We start from the raw sequence: 20,635 nt of genomic DNA, 5'->3' as shown, positions 1-20,635 counted from the left end.
TATTATCTGGTCAGATGATTTCAATTATTTAAAGATGTAAAAAATATGTCTAAAAACATTTATAATCAGAAGACAACCTGACATCGACCAGTTTTTCCCACTGGCTTAGATTACAATTTAATATTGTTGACCTTGTTGCTGTGCCTTAAAAACCTTTTGAACAAGAAATCTTACAGATGGTTTTATTAATACGCATTACCCAGCATCCATGTACCACTAGGGTCCGTTAGCACTGCATCAATTAGAAACCAGTCCTGAATGACTCTTGTGTTAAGCAGGTCTGCGTACCATTTTATCAACTTGGCACTTTAAGTCCATTTGACCTTTTGTAAGTTTGTGTGTTTTTTCTGACTGTTACGGTATGTCCATGAAATATGTTAAAGAACATGTTTTGCTCAGGAGTTTGGTACAAATAAATACCTGCATACAACAAGGGGCCTTCGAAACCACAAGCCCAGTTCACCCATTCCCTGTGTCCGTTGTATTTCCTTGTCATGGTTTACTGTAAAAGAAAACACAAATGTTGATTTACTTACCTCACCAATAACGTTTTGCCAGCCTTATTTGTGATTTCACCGCAAGTGCCTAGTACGGCAGGCCTCGCTATCGCAAACATGATCAAGGACCCTCGTTTTATTTGCCCTGTGACCTCTTCCTTGACATAACTGATGTATTTGCGCCACCTATCAATTAAAAGTACAGTATGTCAAGTTGCACTCACCCAGAGGAGAAAAAGCGAGGGTGCCATGGGAACAACAAGCGAAGAAATAAAGTGGTGTTTTGGGGTAAGCACAGTTTAGGATAGTCCTTACTTCTGTTGTTTTTTTCTTCATTCCTTTCTGTTCCGAACTCCTCCTTTTGTTGTTGAGCCATATTTATCCCCTTTTTCTTCGTCCTGTGTTTGTGTTTCGTGTGCTTGATGAGACCATCTATATTTTGTGTTATTCATTTAGCATTTTCCAATGGTGATTTTTCGAGTAACGTCTTTTAGCAAAATTGAGTGTAAATTTGATGGTGTCCAGGCATTTTCCCAGGTTCAATGTGTTGTCATACTAGAGGAACGTGCAGTACTTGTGTGTTTTTAACGGCATTGTTGGGGAATGTGTCCACTGTGCCTTGATTATGAGAGAGACGGAAACCTACTCTCATTTGCTTCCAATCTGGCAACCCACTTAAGAGTTTTGTAGAACACTGTCTTCTATCCTTTTAACATACTGTAATGCCTATGCTGTAATGGCAACCCTAGCTACAACCATAGTCTTCCTCTCCTTGTTTCTCTCTGGACTACATCAGAGAACCCTTACAGCATGCACACAGGGAAGGAGAGATGTATGACAAGCTATGTTTCAATACTCTATATGGATCCCTTTCCTTGTCTCCTTCTTTTATCAGCTGACCTGAAAGGTACTGGATAGTTGAGAGTCCAAGCCTATAACTCTAAACTATCTAATCTTTTTAGATCGCTGGTGAGGAAGGGTAAGAAGACAAGGAAATGAAGCTGTTTCAGGAGTGTTGGGACGTGGCCTGATACTAGTCTATAGTCTGTTAGCATGACCTGGTTGTTCCTCCCCCCTTCCATCCTAATGCCCATCCTTCTGTTTTCTGATTGGTCTCTTCTGCAGCTGGAGGATGACAGGCACCACCCGAGGCCCAATCAGCTGCGGAGGCTGGCCTCCTACGTCTTCTCATCCTCCACACTGGAGACGGAGCAGTACCCGCACCCCGGAGGGTCCTTCATCCAGCGGAGCCGCTCGGCCGAGAGCAGCCCCGCCCACATGAACGCTTCCACCCACCGGCGCCATGCTCCCCTGCAGAGCCCGGGCAGCCCGCGGAGCAGGCACTCAGTCCTGAACGTGTCGCGCACGCAAATCCAGCAATTGCTTGCCAAGCTCATGAACAAGAACGCGAGCTGAGGGAAGGGCACTCTGCATGCCAAAATGCATTAACGTATACTCGTACACACCCATTGTGTACATACAGAGGGACATACTCATGTACACACACGCAGTTTGTAACCCAAAGAGCCATATTGTGGCGGGTTGGTTAGAACACAAACACATGCACGCTTGCACACACGTACACACATCGTCTTTCAGACACACGCAAACATGCTGAACTAAAACACAAACAACTCACTTTAATGTAACTAACTTTAAAAAGGTGAATATGAAGAGAAGAAAAGTGCTGACTGCAAAATATTTTTCACGCAATAAACTCTTAAAAGTCTGCTCCTTGCAAAGTCAGTTGCACATGCCACAAAAATGTACACCATTTCTGTAAAAAGTGGTGGAAGTGTAAACTTGAGGTTGCTTCATCCTTTATTGGTGCTGTGAGGAGGAGGAGTCACAAAACTGGGACTGTTAAGAGGCTGTTCAACTTCATTGCATTCTTCTTTTTCCATTCATGCTGAAGGCTTGCGGGATTGTCGTCGAATGCAGGTCATGTCGGCGATGCTAAAGGAATACAGTAACGCTTTCGGTTAAAGGGGCAATCTGTAGTTCAATCAATAACAAGGCGGCCACCCCACCACTGTTTTGGTAAACAGCTGAGGGATGGGGATGAAGAACTATTCTCGAATTCCTAGACAGAGCTATAGATGTAAGGAATGAAGATCCATGATATCAAACGTACAGTTTTAGCCATGTTTTGATGCTGTTTGACAATTACATTGTTTACAATCAATGGAGTAAACCAAGCATATATTTTGGCTTCTGATGGGGTACGACAGTTTAACCAAGCTCATGAGGCATTTCTAAGTTATATTCTTTAAGAATCAATAGGTATGTATTAAAATGGATGTACCAATCGCAGATTGTCCGTGCAGGTATAATGCATTATGATGACGTTATAATGCAATGTAAGTCATTATAAAGGCTCATACATGCTTATAACAAGTAATAAAGCTTTACACCTGCAAGCTACAAGTTGTGTTACCACACTTTCCTTAAATAATATTTCCTCATAAGACCTATGTGCACTGTCATGATAATGACATATAGATGCCATAAGCAGTTACGGCCTCTAGTGATAGCTGACTTTAAGCAGTCGTAACCAACTGACTTAGGTACATGCTAGGCCAGCTACTTTATCAACGGTGTCATAACAATGTAGAGTCATAAGTTATCCTTGTTTATCCCAAGGCGCCAGTTATGTCATGCTCCTGACACTTATGAGAGTCTTGTGACAAAGCATTCAAGTTCAATTATTCCCCAGAGACGGCATGAGATGCTAGGGTGCTACTATCCAATGATCTGCAGTCGTCACACTGATCTTGTGTAGCTTGGTCCCAGATCTGTTTGTGCCGTCTTGCAAACACTTATGGTCATTGTCAAATCAAACTTTGTTTGTCACATGCGCCGAGTGTAGAACTTACCGTGAAATGCTTACTTACCAGCCCTTAACCAACAGTGCAGCTCAAGAGGAGTTAAGAAAATATTTACCAAATCAACTAAAGTAAAAATGTTATAAAAAGTAACACAATAACAAAACAATAATGAGGCTATTACAGGGGATACCGGTACTGAGTCAGTGTGCGGGGCTACAGGTTAGAGGTCATTTGTACATGTAGGTAGGGGTGAAGTGACTATGCATAGACAACAAACAGCGAGCAGCAGCAATGTACAAAACAAAGGGGGGGGGGGGGGGGTCAATGTAACAGTCCGGTGGCCATTTGATTAATTGTTCAGCAGTCTTAAGGCTTGGGGGTAGAAGCTGTTAAGGATCCTTTTGCTCCAAGACTTGGCGGTCCGGTATCGTGCGTTACTCTGTGCGTTAGCAGAGAAAACAGTCTATGACTTGGGTGACTGGAGTGTCTTGTCAATTTTATGGGCTTTCCTCTGACACCGCCTATTATATAGGTCCTGGATTGCAGGAAGCTTGGCCCCAGTGATGTACAGAGCCGTACGCACCACCCTCTGCAGCGCCTTACGGTCAGATGCTGAGCAGCTGCCACACCAAGCAGTGATGCAACTGGTCAGGATGCTCTCGATGGTGCATCAGAATAACTTTTTGAGGATCTGGGGACCCATGCCAAATATTTTCAGTCTCCTGAGGGGGAAAAGGTTTTGTCATGCCCTCTTCATGACTGTCTTGGTGTGTTTGGACCATGATAGTTCGTTGGTGATGTGGACACCAAGGAACTTGGAACTCTCGACCCGTTCCACTACAACCCCATTGATGTTAATGGGGGCATGTTCGGCCCGCCTTTTCCTGTATTCCACGATCAGCTCCTTGTCTTGCTCACATTGAGGAAGAGGTTGTTGTCCTGGCACCACAGTTCTCTGACCTCCTCCCTATAGCCTGTCTCATCGTTGTCGGTGATCAGGCCTACCACTGTTGTGTTGTCAGCAAACTTAATGATGGTGTTTGGAGTCGTGTTTGGCCACACAGTCGTGGGTGAGCAGGGAGTACAGGAGAGGACTAAGTACACACCACTGAGGGGCCCCAGTGTTGAGGATCAGCGTGGCAGACGTGTTGTTTCCTACCCTTACCACCTGGCGGCGGCCCGTCAAAGTGCAGGATCCAGTTGCAGAGGGAGGTGTTTCGTCCCAGGGTCCTTAGCTTGGTGATGAGCTTCGTAGGCACTATGGTGTTGAACGCTGAGCTGTAGTCAATGGATAGCATTCTCACCTAGGTGTTCCTTTTGTCCAGGTGGGAAAGGGCAGTGGGGAGTGTGATTGAGATTGTGTCATCTGTGGATCTGTTGGGCTCAAGATGGAAGTGGTCAGATGATTCGGATGCTACCCTAGAGGACTGTTTTGCTAGCACAGACTGGAATATGTTCCGGATTGAGGAGTATACCACCTCAGTCATCGGTTTCATCAATAAGTGCATCAACGAAATGCTTGAGCAATGGATTAGGCAGGCCTCTGAAGGGTGAGGATATGAAGTGTGGGGTTTTGCAATGGGAAAACTCCTGTTCTCTAATATTCTGTGTCATGATTTATGACAAGCGTTATCATGGTTGACTTCATTGTACTGTACAGATGTACGATCTTAATTTGATCACTCTTTTGTTGCTGAGAATTTAAAATTGTTATGTCTGAGTTTTTAAAAAGGCTTTGAAATTTCAGACTTGAATTCTCTAACAAAAAAAGGATCAACCCCTACAAAAATGTCCATTCATTATAATGCACATAATAATTTCCATGTCCTGTTGCTGCAGGATTATATTCATGCTATAGCAAACTGACTAAAAGGAAGATCCTACATCTGTACTGTATTTCCATTATGGCTACTATGACTACAATGGCATTTCGAACTATAGAAATTATAGGCAGCATCAGTTGTCCCATACATATAACTTTAGTGTTATTCTATATGGTTCTCTTTGGCTTGGGGTATTGAAAATGTAATAACACTTGCTGTACCAGTGTCCAAATCATGTTATAACATGTCATGGCAGTTTATGACAACTTACTGTAGCCACAGTAACATGATTTGATGGGTATGATGCAGGAAATGGTGAAAACTACTTTCATATAACTGTTCTTAATTCAGTTATGTGACATAGCATTTAATGATGTGCTACACTACATGACAAAGTTTGTGGACACCTGCTCGTCGAACATCTCATTCCAAAATCATGTGCATTAATATGTAGTTGGTCCCCCCCTTTGCTGCTACAACAGCCTCCACTAGATGTTGGAACATTGCTGCGGGGACTTGCTTCTATTCAGCCACATGAGCATTAGTGAGGTCAGGCACTGATGTTGGGCGATTAGGCCAGGCTCATCGGCATTCCAATTCATCCCAAAGGTGATGGGTTTGAGGTCAGGGCTCTGTGCAGGCCAGTCAAGTTCTTCCAGACTGAAGAACTGACTGATCTCGACAAACCATTTCTGTAAAGACCTCGCTTTGTGCACGGCATTGTCATGCACGGGCATTCCCCAAACTGTTGCCACAAAGTTGGAAGCACAAATTGTCTAGAATGTCATTGTATGCTGAAGCATTAAGATTTCTCTTCACTGGAACTAAGGGGCTTAGCCCGAACCATGAAAAGCCCCAGGCCATTATTCCTCCTCCACCAAACATTACAATTGGCACTATGCATATGGACAGGTAGCATTCTCCTGGCCAAACCCAGATTTATCTGTCAGACTGCCAGATGGTGAAGTGTGATTCCTCACTCCAGAGAACGTGTTTTCACTGCTCCAGAGTCCAATGGCGGTGAGCTGTACACCACTCCAACCGACGCTTGGCATTGTGCATGGTGATCTTAGGCTTGTGTGTGGCTGCTCGGCCATGGAAACCCATTTCATTAAGCTCCCAACGAACTTTTCTTGTACTGACGTTGCTTCCAGCTTCAGCTCACCCTAGTAGTTATTCCACAATTGTCTGAAGTTCGTTTGGTCATGAAATCGTGAAATCACATCACTGTCTGGAATCGGTAGCAAAGCTGCTATGTGTGGATGTTGACGGAGGAAAACTTGCACGTTTTAAGTTCTACCCAGAGAGACTGGATTTCCTGCTTGAGATAGAAGTTTCCTCTAACCACAGATCTAGGATAAGATCACCCAACCCTGAATCCTATCCTTAACAATAAGCAGGGTAGACCCTGGACCAGTGGTTAGGGTGTACTATGCAAACAGCTGTGTTTTATGAATTGAAATCTGGTTCCAAAGTATTTCAGGCACTTACAGTTTAAGCTCCATAGAATGACATCTCTGCCATTGCATTGGCTCAGCACTTAAACTCTATCATTGTTATAGATAGATAATGCCAGGGTTTGGATTGCACTGGGGGGGGCTTTGCGTTATCTATCTTCCTGCAGAATAGCATAAACCATTAATTCAAGTAGCCAAAGTTAGCCAAAAATGCCATTGGAATTCTGTGGGTTTTGGTGTGTATTTTTGCAGTGAAGTGAGCTACATACTGTATCAGGATCGACTGTTGTATGTGACAGTATGTTTGTGTAGATAAGTCATCAACATAGCACTTTCTCCATTGTTGTCCTTTGAGTACTGTACCTCACTATTGCACTTTATTAAGGATTTAACAGGAGAACTTGGTTACTGTTGGGCCCAGGTAGAACATATTGATGCAAAAGATGAGAAACGCAATAAATAAGGGTGCTTAGGGGGAAAAAATGTTACGCCATTTTGAAGAAAAAAGTTGAGGAAAGGACGAGGATTGGTTATTTCAACACTCATTTTATGCCACTCTCTCTCCATCCCCAACCAATGAGGTTTCAGACACATAAGTGGGTAGCATTTCTGATGTAAAGGGCATGCACTGTTGATGTAGCCAAGTGCAATGTACAGTATAGAAATGAATTGTATAGAATTGCACCTCAGCTTAGAAATACTTGACCCGTGACATCACAGGCTTCACGCTGCACTGTAAGCTGATTTTTGTTACACGCCAATGTTTTTTGGATGTCTTTTCAACATTTTAATGAACATTTTATGCTGTTATTTTACTTATATCTTGTAATAATCATGTATCTCTTGGCTTTGTGTTCCCTGTTTTGCTGAAACCATTGTGAAGAGGAACGATACTACTGTATTTCTGAAATGGCATAACCACATACAGCCTTCTTATTTGGTCTTCTCAATGAGTAGGATCTTATGTTTTCTTTTATGATTGCTTTTGTGAATGCGCTAAAGGGCTACGCTTACAGAAATATGCACCATTTTTACTTTTGCCAAGCTTTGCATTTAAGATGTTTGCATTTACTTAACAGCACTAAGAAGCAAACAAGCATCCCTCTCTGAATGTCGCCTCTGTCTCTGATTTAGAAAAGATAACTGTTCCGTCAGTTCATTTCTCACTGCTTGGTTAAACGATTTTCAGCAAATCATGCTTGTCGTTTTGTGTATAGCATCATGTAACGAGCAGTACTCAGTGAATGTACTGAGAGTGCTAGCTGCTAACTCCAAACTTCTTTTTGCACACATGCAAATTGTTCCTTGACATTATTGTCAATGATATTAAAAAAATATTGTTTTTGTACTTTTTTGTCCATTCTCGGCAAAACAAATCTCGCCATAATACTCTCAATCAAAACAGGATGTCGAATGTTGTCACTGAACTCTGAAAATAACGCAGGCAATTTTGAAATGTACTTGCAGAGAAATTGGATTGTGCAAGACTGTTTTCATACTTCTAACATTATTTGCATGATATATAATAATATCAAACCTCTGGCTGTAAATGTATAGTACGGTCATTCTATGAAATGAATGCCTTTTGCGTCCCTTTAGTATTTTAAGTAGAAATTGTACACCAATGGGCCTCCCGAGTGGCGCAGTGGCCTATGGTCACTACAGACCCGGGTTCGATCCCAGGCTGTGTCCCGTGACCGGGAGACAGATGAGGCGGCCTACAATTGGCCCAGCGTCGTCCGGGTTAGGGGAGGGTTTGGCCGGCCGTGATTTCCTTGTCCCATCGCGCTCTAGTGACTCCTTGTGGCGGGCCGGATGCCTGCAAGCTGACCTCGGTTGCCAGCTGGACTCTGTTTCCTCCCACACATTGGTGCGGAAGGCTTCCGGGTTAAGCGAGCAGTGTGTCAAGAAGCAGTGTGGCTTGGCAGGGTCGTGTTTCGGAGGATGCATGGCTCTTGACCTTCGCCTCTCTTGAGTCCGTAGTGGAGTTGCAGCGATGGGACAAGACTGTAACTACCAATTGGGGGTAAAAGTACAAAATAATAATAATAATTGTGCACCAATATTGAATTCTAAAAGCCTGTTATATTCAATGAAGTAACATTTAATATAGCCAACATGGACAATTCAATAAATCTGTTTTTATAATATGAATAAAGACTTGCTAAAGTGCCAGAATTTTGAAAGATCCCATCTCAAGTTTTTCAGAGTTTTGGAGGATTTTAACCAACTTAACCCCAAAAATTCCAAAGTCTTCATCATTGTAATGCTATAGTTACGTTGTTGCTTTGACAAAGTCATTTCTGAAAGATTATTATATATTTCATGTGATTAGTAATTAATTTACATCTGTCCCTCATTTTAAGGTCAACCCTGTTAACCGAACTCTCGTTTTGATATGGTGAAACTATTCATTCTTAATTCTAGAAGTCAAATCATAGTGTGAAAGCAGGTGAGCTGATTCTGCTCATTTTGGCAATTCTCTGGTGTTTTGTGTTGGAAACCTGAGGGTGTCGAGCAAAACACGTCAACCCTTTTATAAAATAGGTGAAATCAAAAGTTTTGTTTGACCAAGGTATACTACTCAAAGGGCACCCAATTGGTGGAACAACCCAGTGATTTTTTAGGTGAGTTCTGTATAATACCACAGGAAAAGGGATAGTCCCAGTCGGTATTAGATAGAACGTACCGGTCTCACTCACCTGTGGGGAAACCACCTGTGGCTACCCTATTAGCTCACAGCAAAAACGTGACCTTTTTCAAACGCACTTTTCTTGTCTGCTTGTTTTAGTCAATTACAAAACTACATTTAAGAAAAGTACAATATTTCTACAGATGACTTTTCAACATTGCCTGCGTTTCCACTGCTTAGGAAAAAAACGTTATATTGTAGGTCTTTCCTCATGACCCTTTTCATGACGGTGTTAGGAGCCACGTGAGTGAGTGCTAGCTAGCTATCAACCGCAACATTAAGATAGCCAAGACCAACAACACAAACCAATGGACTATACAGCTACAAGTAGTGAGTGGAGTTACAAACAGACTATATTTAACAAGTTAACTGTCTTACCTGTGAGGAAATGTTTTCCATACACACAGCTATGTGTAGCATACTTGGACACTGGCACCCCACATTTCATACTTGGACACTGGCACCCCACATTTCCCATGCCAAATAGCTCTTCTCTATTTCCCTACGTGGGAGCATTGCGAACCATAGATCTGGATTTTACCTGGTTACATTGAACAACACAGCAGCTTTTCGGCATGTTTTGTTATTTCTGTATAACAAAAAAATCAACAATGAAGTTGTCTCTTTTACAATGGGGGTCAAATGGAAAGAATGTTTGTTTCCCCCAATTTGTGGGCGTGCAATTCCTTATTATGTGAATATTGAGTCGGAGTATACTCACGGGTCAAAAATGTATTTCAAGGTGCAGCGAAGAGGGACTAGCATTTTCACAAAACTATGTACTTCGCACCTTCTTATTTTAATTTCTCAGATAAGTTAAACATATTCAGTTCACGTCACTGATACATGAGCATATCTTTCATATGTTCTGCATATCCTGTCCTATAGTCTGAAAAATGACTTGTTCCGCAAGGCTGGGTGTCCAACCTATTGTAAATGGATAGCATTATAAGTTGAGAAATCTGCTGTGAAATCCACAGGACATGGGCAAAGTGTCTTGTGAAATATTGTAAACTGTTTATTGTGGCAGAAATCCCGTTTAGCCATGGACTAAGAGTGATTGAAAATGCCATAGATGTGATACTTGTTTAACATATCACAACATTACACAAAGCCACTGCACTGTAAAGTACACTGAATGCTCAGAAAGCCCCTTAACCCTCAGCCTTTCAAGCTGAGTTAATATAAAAGCATGATGTGGTCTTGTATACAAATATTATCTTGAATTGCAGAGTTATATTTGTCAACAATAGCCTAGAATTTGAAAGTGTTTTCAGTCTATAAGTCTTAAGTGTTTAATGACTTGAATATTTTATGCATCTCCTTAAGGAAAATTGGCTGAAAATTAAGATGTACTATAAAACTTAAATGAAATGCAGTCTCAAATAGCCGCCTGTACCTTTTAATAGCCGGGCAACGGCACACATTTCAACAAAAAAACACCTGTTTCAAATGAACGTTGGGTGTGTAAATGATAACACATTAGTGCAGGAAATTAATAAATGGAATAAAATGCGCCTGTTGTGTTTAGGGATGTAGGCTAGAGCTCTGCTAACCGACCTGAGCCCGATGGGCCTTGACATTATACATTGGGTTAGTGCTGGGTAGGGCCTGTTTTTTCATCAATAACTACGGTACGGGTAGGCCGCGGGTATCACTAAATTGATCATTAACATTTTGAAGCTGAGCTATTTGTCTCTGCTCTGCTGCACAGTACCTATCATGGTGTCAGAAGTGCTTCAACCTCGTCAAATATAAGACAAGAACATTGTTCAGTGTGCAAGACAGATTTTTGTCAAATCGTTGTAAATGAGTGAGCATTCATCTTCATATTTGGAAACAGAGGGCTCATGAGATAGTAGAAGGTACTGTATGATATAATTGTGAAAGAAATAAGTAGTAGTCAGTATAACTGCAGTATTTGTCAAGCGTGATCCGTGAGTGTCTTTTAGATGTACGATATACTGTATATACATGTGTAAGCATTTTTTGTATCACAATACAATTGTACAGTCTGCTTGTAATATTTACAGGTAAAAAGCATGTATTTTAAACTTTTTGTAAATCAACAAAACTTATACAGTGCCTTGCGAAAGTATTCGGCCCCCTTGAACTTTGCGACCTTTTGCCACATTTCAGGCTTCAAACATAAATATATAAAACTGTATTTTTTTGTGAAGAATCAACAACAAGTGGGACACAATCATGAAGTGGAACGGCATTTATTGGATATTTCAAACTTTTTTAACAAATCAAAAACTGAAAAATTGGGCGTGCAAAATTATTCAGCCCCTTTACTTTCAGTGCAGCAAACTCTCTCCAGAAGTTCAGTGAGGATCTCTGAATGATCCAATGTTGACCTAAATGACTAATGATGATAAATACAATCCACCTGTGTGTAATCAAGTCTCTGTATAAATGCACCTGCACTGTGATAGTCTCAGAGGTCCGTTAAAAGCGCAGAGAGCATCATGAAGAACAAGGAACACACCAGGCAGGTCCGAGATACTGTTGTGAAGAAGTTTAAAGCCGGATTTGGATACAAAAATATTTCCCAAGCTTTAAACATCCCAAGGAGCACTGTGCAAGCGATAATATTGAAATGGAAGGAGTATCAGACCACTGCAAATCTACCAAGACCTGGCCGTCCCTCTAAACTTTCAGCTCATACAAGGAGAAGACTGATCAGAGATGCAGCCAAGAGGCCCATGATCACTCTGGATGAACTGCAGAGATCTACAGCTGAGGTGGGAGACTCTGTCCATAGGACAACAATCAGTCGTATATTGCACAAATCTGGCCTTTATGGAAGAGTGGCAAGAAGAAAGACATTTCTTAAAGATATCCATAAAAAGTGTTGTTTAAAGTTTGCCACAAGCCACCTGGGAGACACACCAAACATGTGGAAGAAGGTGCTCTGGTCAGATGAAACCAAAATTGAACTTTTTGGCAACAATGCAAAACGTTATGTTTGGCGTAAAAGCAACACAGCTCATCACCCTGAACACACCATCCCCACTGTCAAACATGGTGGTGGCAGCATCATGGTTTGGGCCTGCTTTTCTTCAGCAGGGACAGGGAAGATGGTTAAAATTGATGGGAAGATGGATGGAGCCAAATACAGGACCATTCTGGAAGAAAACCTGATGGAGTCTGCAAAAGACCTGAGACTGGGACGGAGATTTGTCTTCCAACAAGACAATGATCCAAAACATAAAGCAAAATCTACAATGGAATGGTTCAAAAATAAACATATCCAGGTGTTAGAATGGCCAAGTCAAAGTCCAGACCTGAATCCAATCGAGAATCTGTGGAAAGAACTGAAAACTGCTTTTCACAAATGCTCTCCATCCAACCTCACTGAGCTCGAGCTGTTTTGCAAGGAGGAATGGGAAAAAAAATCAGTCTCTCGATGTGCAAAACTGATAGAGACATACCCCAAGCGACTTACAGCTGTAATCGCAGCAAAATGTGGCGCTACAAAGTATTAACTTAAGGGGGCTGAATAATTTTGCACGCCCAATTTTTCAGTATTTGATTTGTTAAAAAAGTTTGAAATATCCAATAAATGTTGTTCCACTTCATGATTGTGTCCCACTTGTTGTTGATTCTTCACAAAAAAATACAGTTTTATATCTTTATGTTTGAAGCCTGAAATGTGGCAAAAGGTCGCAAAGTTCAAGGGGGCCGAATACTTTCGCAAGGCACTGTATATATATATACACACATACATACATACATACATACATACAACTCAATAATTGTTCAATTCCCAGTGGGCAAAACTGGATCAAATGATGTATTTTTAAACTTTAAAACAGATTGAAAATATGTACTTTTAACCAGTTTACCTACTGAGTTCTCAGTTAATCTGTAGTAGCATGCAAGATAGTTGGTTTTAGTGTGTATATACTACAGTACTGTATGTCAAATCTTTATGAAGGGAAACACTTGAAAATCACAAGATATTGGAGTGTCTCTCTAAAAGGGAATACTCTTCAATGCATTTTTGTGCCTTTTCTATCAATGTATGTAATCTAGACAATCTTTAAAAGCCTGTGTATAACCCAAAAAACATAAAATCGTTTGGGGAAACAATTTTGTCCCTCGTTTCGTTCTTTATGAAGTTATCTTAGATATGTTCACATTACATAATCTTGGATGTTTTCCCAGTTTTGTCCTCATTTACATCATGTGACGTGAGCCATATCTTCCAAAATACTTATTGTTTTATATTTTTTGACAATATTTCCAGCATGCCTCTTGTTCCAAGTGCAAAAGTAATTATTTAATTGCATCTTTTGTAGGTGATCATGTCTCCAACTGAGCACAATGGCCTATCTCAGCCTTGTCCAGACTTCAGGACCAAGGGCCAGCTGGACGAGAAGGAGCATTTCCACATCCTTCCCCAGCTCCAGGTCAAGCGGGCCGACTTCCTCACCGTCATGCTGACCGGCACCCTTCCTCAGCGGCGAACCTTCACAGCAGCTCTGCCGGCAGAGAACGAGGTCCAGGAGCCCCAGGGCCCGCGAGACGATGATGTGACCAAGAGTGAGTCGAACAGCGAGGCCAGCCAAAAAAGCACAGAGCGGAGCCAGGATGGGGCCCCTAATACCCTCATGGCTGAGGATGGTCCCAGGGGCCCCCGGGAACCCACCACAGATGCTGACCCTGACTTGGAAGACGGCTCCAAGACCCTGGTTCTGTTCTCGCCGGGGGATACCCGGAAGTCTCCATCCACTGGGGGAGAACACGTCCTGCTGGAGGTTGACTTCGGGACGCCTTCTTCCTCTACCCCTAGGAACGATATGCCTCTGGTGGGTGCAGGCAGCCAGCCAGAGCTCTCCTTCACACTGAGGTCAGACTTGAGGCCATCCACCCCAATCGCCCCCGCGTCTCCCCCCTTCACCAAAGTCGAGCGCACCTTTGTCCACATCGCCGAGACTTCCCACTCTAACGTCATGTCTTCCAGATGTCAGACCGCAAAGGAGAGCAGCGACCGCTGCAACCTCTCGGCCGTTACCCAGGAGACCTCACCATGGGAAGGAGACTCCCATGATCAGACTGTACATGTTGAACAGGGTGAGGAATCCCAGCGTCTTTCCAGAGAGCCCCAAGCCCATTCTATCCAAGACGTGACCCTGGAGAAGGGTGTCACTCGCACCAAACCAGACGACCGCCCACCGCTGGTTTTTGTTAAGTCCTTGGAGCCTGTCCCAGAAGCCATGTCGCCCATTCTGGAACACAAAACTCTATCTGCAGATCCCAACAAGGGGGCATTGTCTACCGAAGGTGTTGCCGAGTCCAACGCTGGATTACTGTTTACCGCACTCAGGCAGAGGATCAAAAGCCGCATCCCGGTTCTACTGTCTGAAGAGGACACAGGCTCAGAGCGTTCAGCCTCACTCTCTGCCCGAGCGCGACTACGGAGGAGAGCCCGGCAACTGGACCTGGCACGCCTGGTGGTGCAGAAGCAGCAGGGCCGCTGGATGAGGCTACCCTCGGGGACATCCTCCTCGTTGTCCTCTGGCGATGGGAGGGCCTCCGAGACGCTCTCCACCACCGGTTCGGAGGAAGACACCCACGCCTCTGATGAGTCCCTGGCCAGGAGGAGCTCATGTCTGAAGGCCAGGGCAGGGGCTGGGGGGGACCAGAGCCATACGGAGTGGCGCAGCAGAATCCCCAGGCCCGTCACCCCCATCAAGAGGCCCTCGGGGCGGCTGGTGGCCGCCGTGGCCTCCCCTCTCGCGTTGCCAGGATCGGGCATTTGTAGAGATGCATCCACCTTTGGTAATGGGTAAGTAGTCTTCACAACATCATGTTTGCAAACATAACATTATAACATTGGTTACCACAGTAAATGAAAAGATCCTTGATTGTTTTACTATAATTTATGAAAACACTTCTTTACAGTGCCAAATATCAAGAGTTAGCCATGGCCAAAGACGGTCTGATTTCTGTCGTTTATGACCTAAACTTAATTTGATTGGTTGAACGGTGTCATGTTCTTTAAAGTTTTGTTACGATTTTTGTAAAAACACTTAAATGATGACTCATCAAAGGTTTCCGGGGGGAAGAATGAACTCTTATTCCACTTATTCTCATTTCAGGCTCCAAGTTCAGAAAATAGGACTGAGCACTCTCCCGACCCAGAGGCGGTCTAAACCTCTGCAGACTGGCTCCTCCTCTTCCTCCTCCTGTCCGAGGCCATGTCCTGTCCCCGCCCAGCCCTGCGGCAGCCCCCGCATGCCCCTGCGCTGCGTTTTCATGACCCGACGCAGCCTAAGCACCTCCCACTGCAGGACAGACAGCCCCTCCCCCCAACGTGTCCGTCCAACTAGACAGCCCCTCTCTGTACGGCCCACAACTGCCCCTCCGCTCCGGCCCAGGGCTAATACTACTACCACCACCATGAAACAGGCCAACTCACAGGTCCGCTTTACCCAGGCGTTCACCGCTATGCCTGTCAGAATCCGAGCCAAATCCACAGGTCCTGCCAAAGCGAAACAAAGTAGAGAGGACAAGATGGCTACCTCGAGATAGTAAACAGATTCACTGGGATGAAACGCACACGCTTCTCTGTTGTCCTCAGAGAGGCTCAATGTCTCAAAAAGCTCCAGGCCGACCCCAAAGTAAGACTGACGCGGTTTCCCATCTTTTTTAATCTTTCAATTACCTTCTTTGATTAAAATCATGTACCTCTACTAACTAGACCATGAAAACAACATTTGTTCCGTATTAGCACGGAACGATCTTCATGAGCTTCCAGTCAAATAACTTTTAGTCAATGTCACCGAGGAGCGATGCTACCATGCTGCTCTGTGTACGCTGTTCACTGGTGCATTGTATACATTTTCCTTTTGTTTCTGAGGTTGAACATTTCTTTAGGTTTGTGGATTTTGCATCCTATATGCAAGAAATGTATTTGAACAAAGTCGGTCGTCATGACCCCTTTGCAAGTCAAGTTGCAATCTTTCTCAACACACAAACGTCTCACACCGATATACTAAGTTATCATCAACAATATCCTGCTCACTTTACATTGCATGGTATAGATATCACAAACACTTTTGATAAGTTGAATAATGTTAAGGAAATGTACGAAAGTCTCAATCTTCCAATGGTCTGACGCGATAACCAATTCTGATAGAATGCAAAGGCCAAAATCATTCCCAACTCTGGTCAGATGTGTTAAAAGAGGAAGGTTGGATTATGGGGTAAATTATTGCCGATATTAAGCGAATGCAGAAGTAATATTGCTGGCCTCCTTGTTAGCGTGTGACAATGGGCATTTGATTATATTTACATTCCGAAGACGTGTATATAATATGATCATTTCTTGAAAAAGACATCTTTATTTTTTATCTTGTGAAAACAACCTGTATATTTTGCCTTTCCTCTGCTGTTGAACAACGTTGGCAAATATGCCTGTTTTTTTACGCATGAGGAAAAATAAGGTTAACTTTGAACGATAGATACCTGCCTTTTAATGTTCTGACAATGAAATGAATGGTGGATCATTGGAACCCATGTTTTGTGTTTGTATTGGGTAAATGAAACCTACAATTGCAGGGCACTGAGCTAAAGTAAAATCATGGTCATGTGGATTGACTCTCTCCTGTTTCCTTTCTACACTGTTTGTCAGATACAACCATCGCCCCTAGAAAGGACTGCTTCTTGTTTTCCTCTTCTTCTAATCAGAGACTGATTCACCAGGTGAACACCAGGTGAGGGCAATAAAGTACCAGGTTGAAACAAAAAGCAGAAGTGTTTCGGGCCCTCTAGTACTGGAACTGAACCGTCCTGAGCAACTGAATAGGTCTGAAAGTTTGACTTATCAGGGTGAATTGACTCTGACACATTTTTGAAGTGTTTTCACAAATTTAGGTCATTTTATTTTCAAGAGGTAAAGTTACAGTACAGACGTGTACAAAAATGTTTCGCACAGACACACACACACATTTCTCCTCACAATGGTAAGTCCAGTCTCTCCCTAGTTTAGGGTCAGGCAGCTTTTCTAATTGTCTGTCTACAATCGTTAAGGCCAGGGGTGGAAATGTTTATTTTTTTCCATATCAGAATATTCCTGAGCAAGTACATAACCCACATTTGAATACTATTAATGCTATTAAATTCATATTTGATCCATCCCAACAGGAAGCAATAGATTACATAAATAATGCAAGTTATGCGCATAGGACTATGTTTCATTGCAGTGTAGTACTGTGCTGAGTCTAATGGTCTCTTGGAATTGCCCTTTAAATGCTGTTATACATGCACTGACAGCTGAGCCTATGAGTCCTGAGAGATATCCAGTAGAAGGGAGGCCTCTCTTTCCCTTTCTCCCCGCCCCCACTTGTTCAATGCAAGCACGTGAGATGGCACATGGTCTCTCCCTCCCTACCACGAGGCTGTGAGATGTCTCCCTGAGGTTGACGTATTGTAAAAAGTTCAATAAAAATAGTATTAAATCCAAAATGAATATGAGGTAAGGCGTGGTGGAATAGTGAGTATGTTTACATCCACAGTATGACAAATCAAAATGAATATGAGGTAAGGCGTGGTGGAATAGTGAGTATGTTTACATCCACAGTATGACATTAGGCCGAGTAAGATGTTTACATGTCTATCGTAACCAGCGTGAGGTCATAATCGAATTAAGCATACGCGTATTAAAACACCTGGATTTATGTTGCAATCTTTCAAATGATTAGGACATGTAAACACCTTAATCGGCGTTCCAGCGATATATTTGATCTGCACATGTGCTAGCACCAGCAGTGCGAGCCTCCCTCTTGTGTGTGTGGTGAGCTTGGAAAAACTGAAAGTGTGCATCTTAGAAATAGTTTTCACATACAAAAGGTATGTGAACTCAGAATCAAACGGGTTTCCCAAAAATAACATGGTTATTTTGATTGCCGATTTTTCGACAGTCATCAAAGTCCCATCAAGTAGCCTGATTTAAGATGGTTCCATGTAAACAGGATTATTAGCGAAATCCTTGATCTTGCAAAGCATGTAAAAGTATTAATCAAACTATTAGTGCATGTAGTGAGTGTATGTAAACGTACCAAGTGAGAGCAGAGAGAGAGGTCATGTGATGATTTACGTCAATGAAAATCTAAATACCGGAATACAGGACTCGAATGAATGAACTTGGGAAATATTGTTGGCTCGGTTAGCTAATAAGCCAAAGATACTGGAGAGTTGGCAGTGTTGTATCATGTTGACCAGAGGGTATCCTATAAAGCAAGCTAGATCTACTCAGGGTTTTCTAAAGCTTCACATTCAGTTAGCTTCACATTCCAACCCAGCCTTTCCATACTACAACTGGATATTGCTCGTTCGCCTGCCGCTATTTCTAGCAGACTTGTAACTGCGCGTGCATGTAGCACATGGCTAGTCGAGCGCCGAACTCTAAACTGAGACAATGCTGAATCATTAATCCATCCGCGAGTCAGTGAAACATTTTCATTTGTGCCGAAATCAAAATGAAAGAAAAGTTACTTGTCAAGCAAATAATGCGTTGACCAGTTATCCCGAGATGAACTCAGCGTTGACCAAAGTTACTTCGCTAACTCCTCAAATCACCCACGCTTGCTAAATAAATACTGTAGGAAGGTGGCTTTGTGTGTTGTGCCCGGCCCACGATTTCCGTGAATCTGATTGGTCAAGACATGCAAAGACCCCGCAGCAGCACTCCCATGTGAAGGACAGATCATTTTTGCCTGAGTTGACAAATCATGAGGCAAATCGGTTAAAAAACAGAATTTTGCCCCTCTTTTTAATGCTTTGCGTCAATATATTTTATTAAACGAAATAAAAAAGTGGTGTGGCAAATGTCGCCTCGCGCATTTTCCTGCAGCCCTGACTGAGCTTGGAGACAACAAAGAATGATAAAGATCAAGGAGAGTGAATAGTGAGATCGTAACAAGATTTTACGTTAAAGTTTAAAAAGAAGCAGTCTATATGAGTTTGTCTTACTGTACGATGGCTTCCTCCATCACTCACACTTTCTAGAAATGCTTGTGGTTATAGACAAATCTGAAAAAACATGGTTGCTGGTCTAATAAAGTACATGAAAAGAACAGAAAGGCCTGCACACTGAATATGCACCTAAATATACCACCTTAAAATACAATGTTTTGATCCAGGTGATCTTCATCAGTTCAAACAAAATACAAGTGCACATATACATTATCATATATTATAAACCCGGTTGGTTTGAGCCCTGACTGCTGGTTGGCTGGCAGCCATGTTATATCAGACTGTATACCACGGGTATGACAAAACATTTATTTTTACTGCCCTAATCACGTTGGTAATCAGTTTATAATAGCAATAAGGCACTTCAGATTCACATGTGTGGTATATGGCCAATATGCCACGGCTATAGGCTGTATCCAGGCACTCCATGTTGCGTCATGCTTAAGAACCGCCCTTAGCCATGGTATATTCACCATGTACCACACCCTCCGTGCCTTATTGCTTAAATAAACAATATATTCACAGTTCACAATCCACATGATCATTACACGCATCTCAAATTTTGCGCACATATTTGCGTACAACCCTGCTAGTGAGCATGTCTCCATTCGCCAAGATAATCATCCAAATCAAATCAAATCAAATGTATTTATATAGCCCTTTGTACATCAGCTGATATCTCAAAGTGCTGTACAGAAACCCAGCCTAAAACCCCAAACAGCAAGCAATGCAGGTGTAGAAGCACGGTGGCTAGGAAAAACTCCCTAGAAAGGCCAAAACCTAGGAAGAAACCTAGAGAGGAACCAGGCTATGTGGGGTGGCCAGTCCTCTTCTGGCTGTGCCGGGTGGAGATTATAACAGAACATGGCCAAGATGTTCATAAATGACCAGCATGGTCCAATAATAATAAGGCAGAACAGTTGAAACTGGAGCAGCAGCACGGCCAGGTGGACTGGGGACAGCAAGGAGTCATCATGTCAGGTAGTCCTGAGGCATGGTCCTAGGGCTCAGGTCCTCCGAGAGAGAGAAAGAAAGAGAGAATTAGAGAGAGCACACTTAAATTCACACAGGACACCGAATAATCAATCCACCTGACAGGTGTGGCATATCAAGAAGCTGATTAAACAGAAAAACCCTTACACAGGTGCACCTTATGCTGGGGACAATTAAAGGCCACTCTGAAATGTTAAGTTGTGTTACAATGCCACAGATGTCTCAAGTTTTGAAGGAGCGTGCAATTGATATGCTGACTGCAGGATTGTCCACCAGAACTGTTGCCAGAGAATTGAATGTACATTTCTCTACCATAAGCTGCTTCCAAAGTCATTTTAGAGAATTTGGCAGTACGTCC

At 42.8% G+C, this 20,635-nt stretch overlaps 1 protein-coding gene across 1 annotated transcript in view; it reads left to right on the top strand.

Annotated features, from left to right (window-relative positions):
• LOC139370569 (tau tubulin kinase 1a) overlaps window positions 1-17,149 on the top strand; it is a 46,811-nt gene extending 29,662 nt beyond the window's left edge. Inside the window, exons 15-16 of the mRNA XM_071110142.1 lie at window positions 13,605-15,094; window positions 15,408-17,149. Of these exons, the coding sequence (XP_070966243.1) occupies window positions 13,605-15,094; window positions 15,408-15,840 (1,923 nt within the window). The 3' untranslated portion in view covers window positions 15,841-17,149. The remainder of the gene's footprint in view (window positions 1-13,604; window positions 15,095-15,407) is intronic.
• The last annotated feature ends 3,486 nt before the right edge of the window (window positions 17,150-20,635 follow it).

Source organism: Oncorhynchus clarkii, chromosome 17 (genome assembly GCF_045791955.1).
Source record: "Oncorhynchus clarkii lewisi isolate Uvic-CL-2024 chromosome 17, UVic_Ocla_1.0, whole genome shotgun sequence".
In the NCBI taxonomy this organism is placed as follows: domain Eukaryota; kingdom Metazoa; phylum Chordata; class Actinopteri; order Salmoniformes; family Salmonidae; genus Oncorhynchus; species Oncorhynchus clarkii.
The sequence above is the reverse complement of the archived record's forward strand: the minus strand, read 5'-3'. Positions and strand labels throughout refer to the sequence as shown.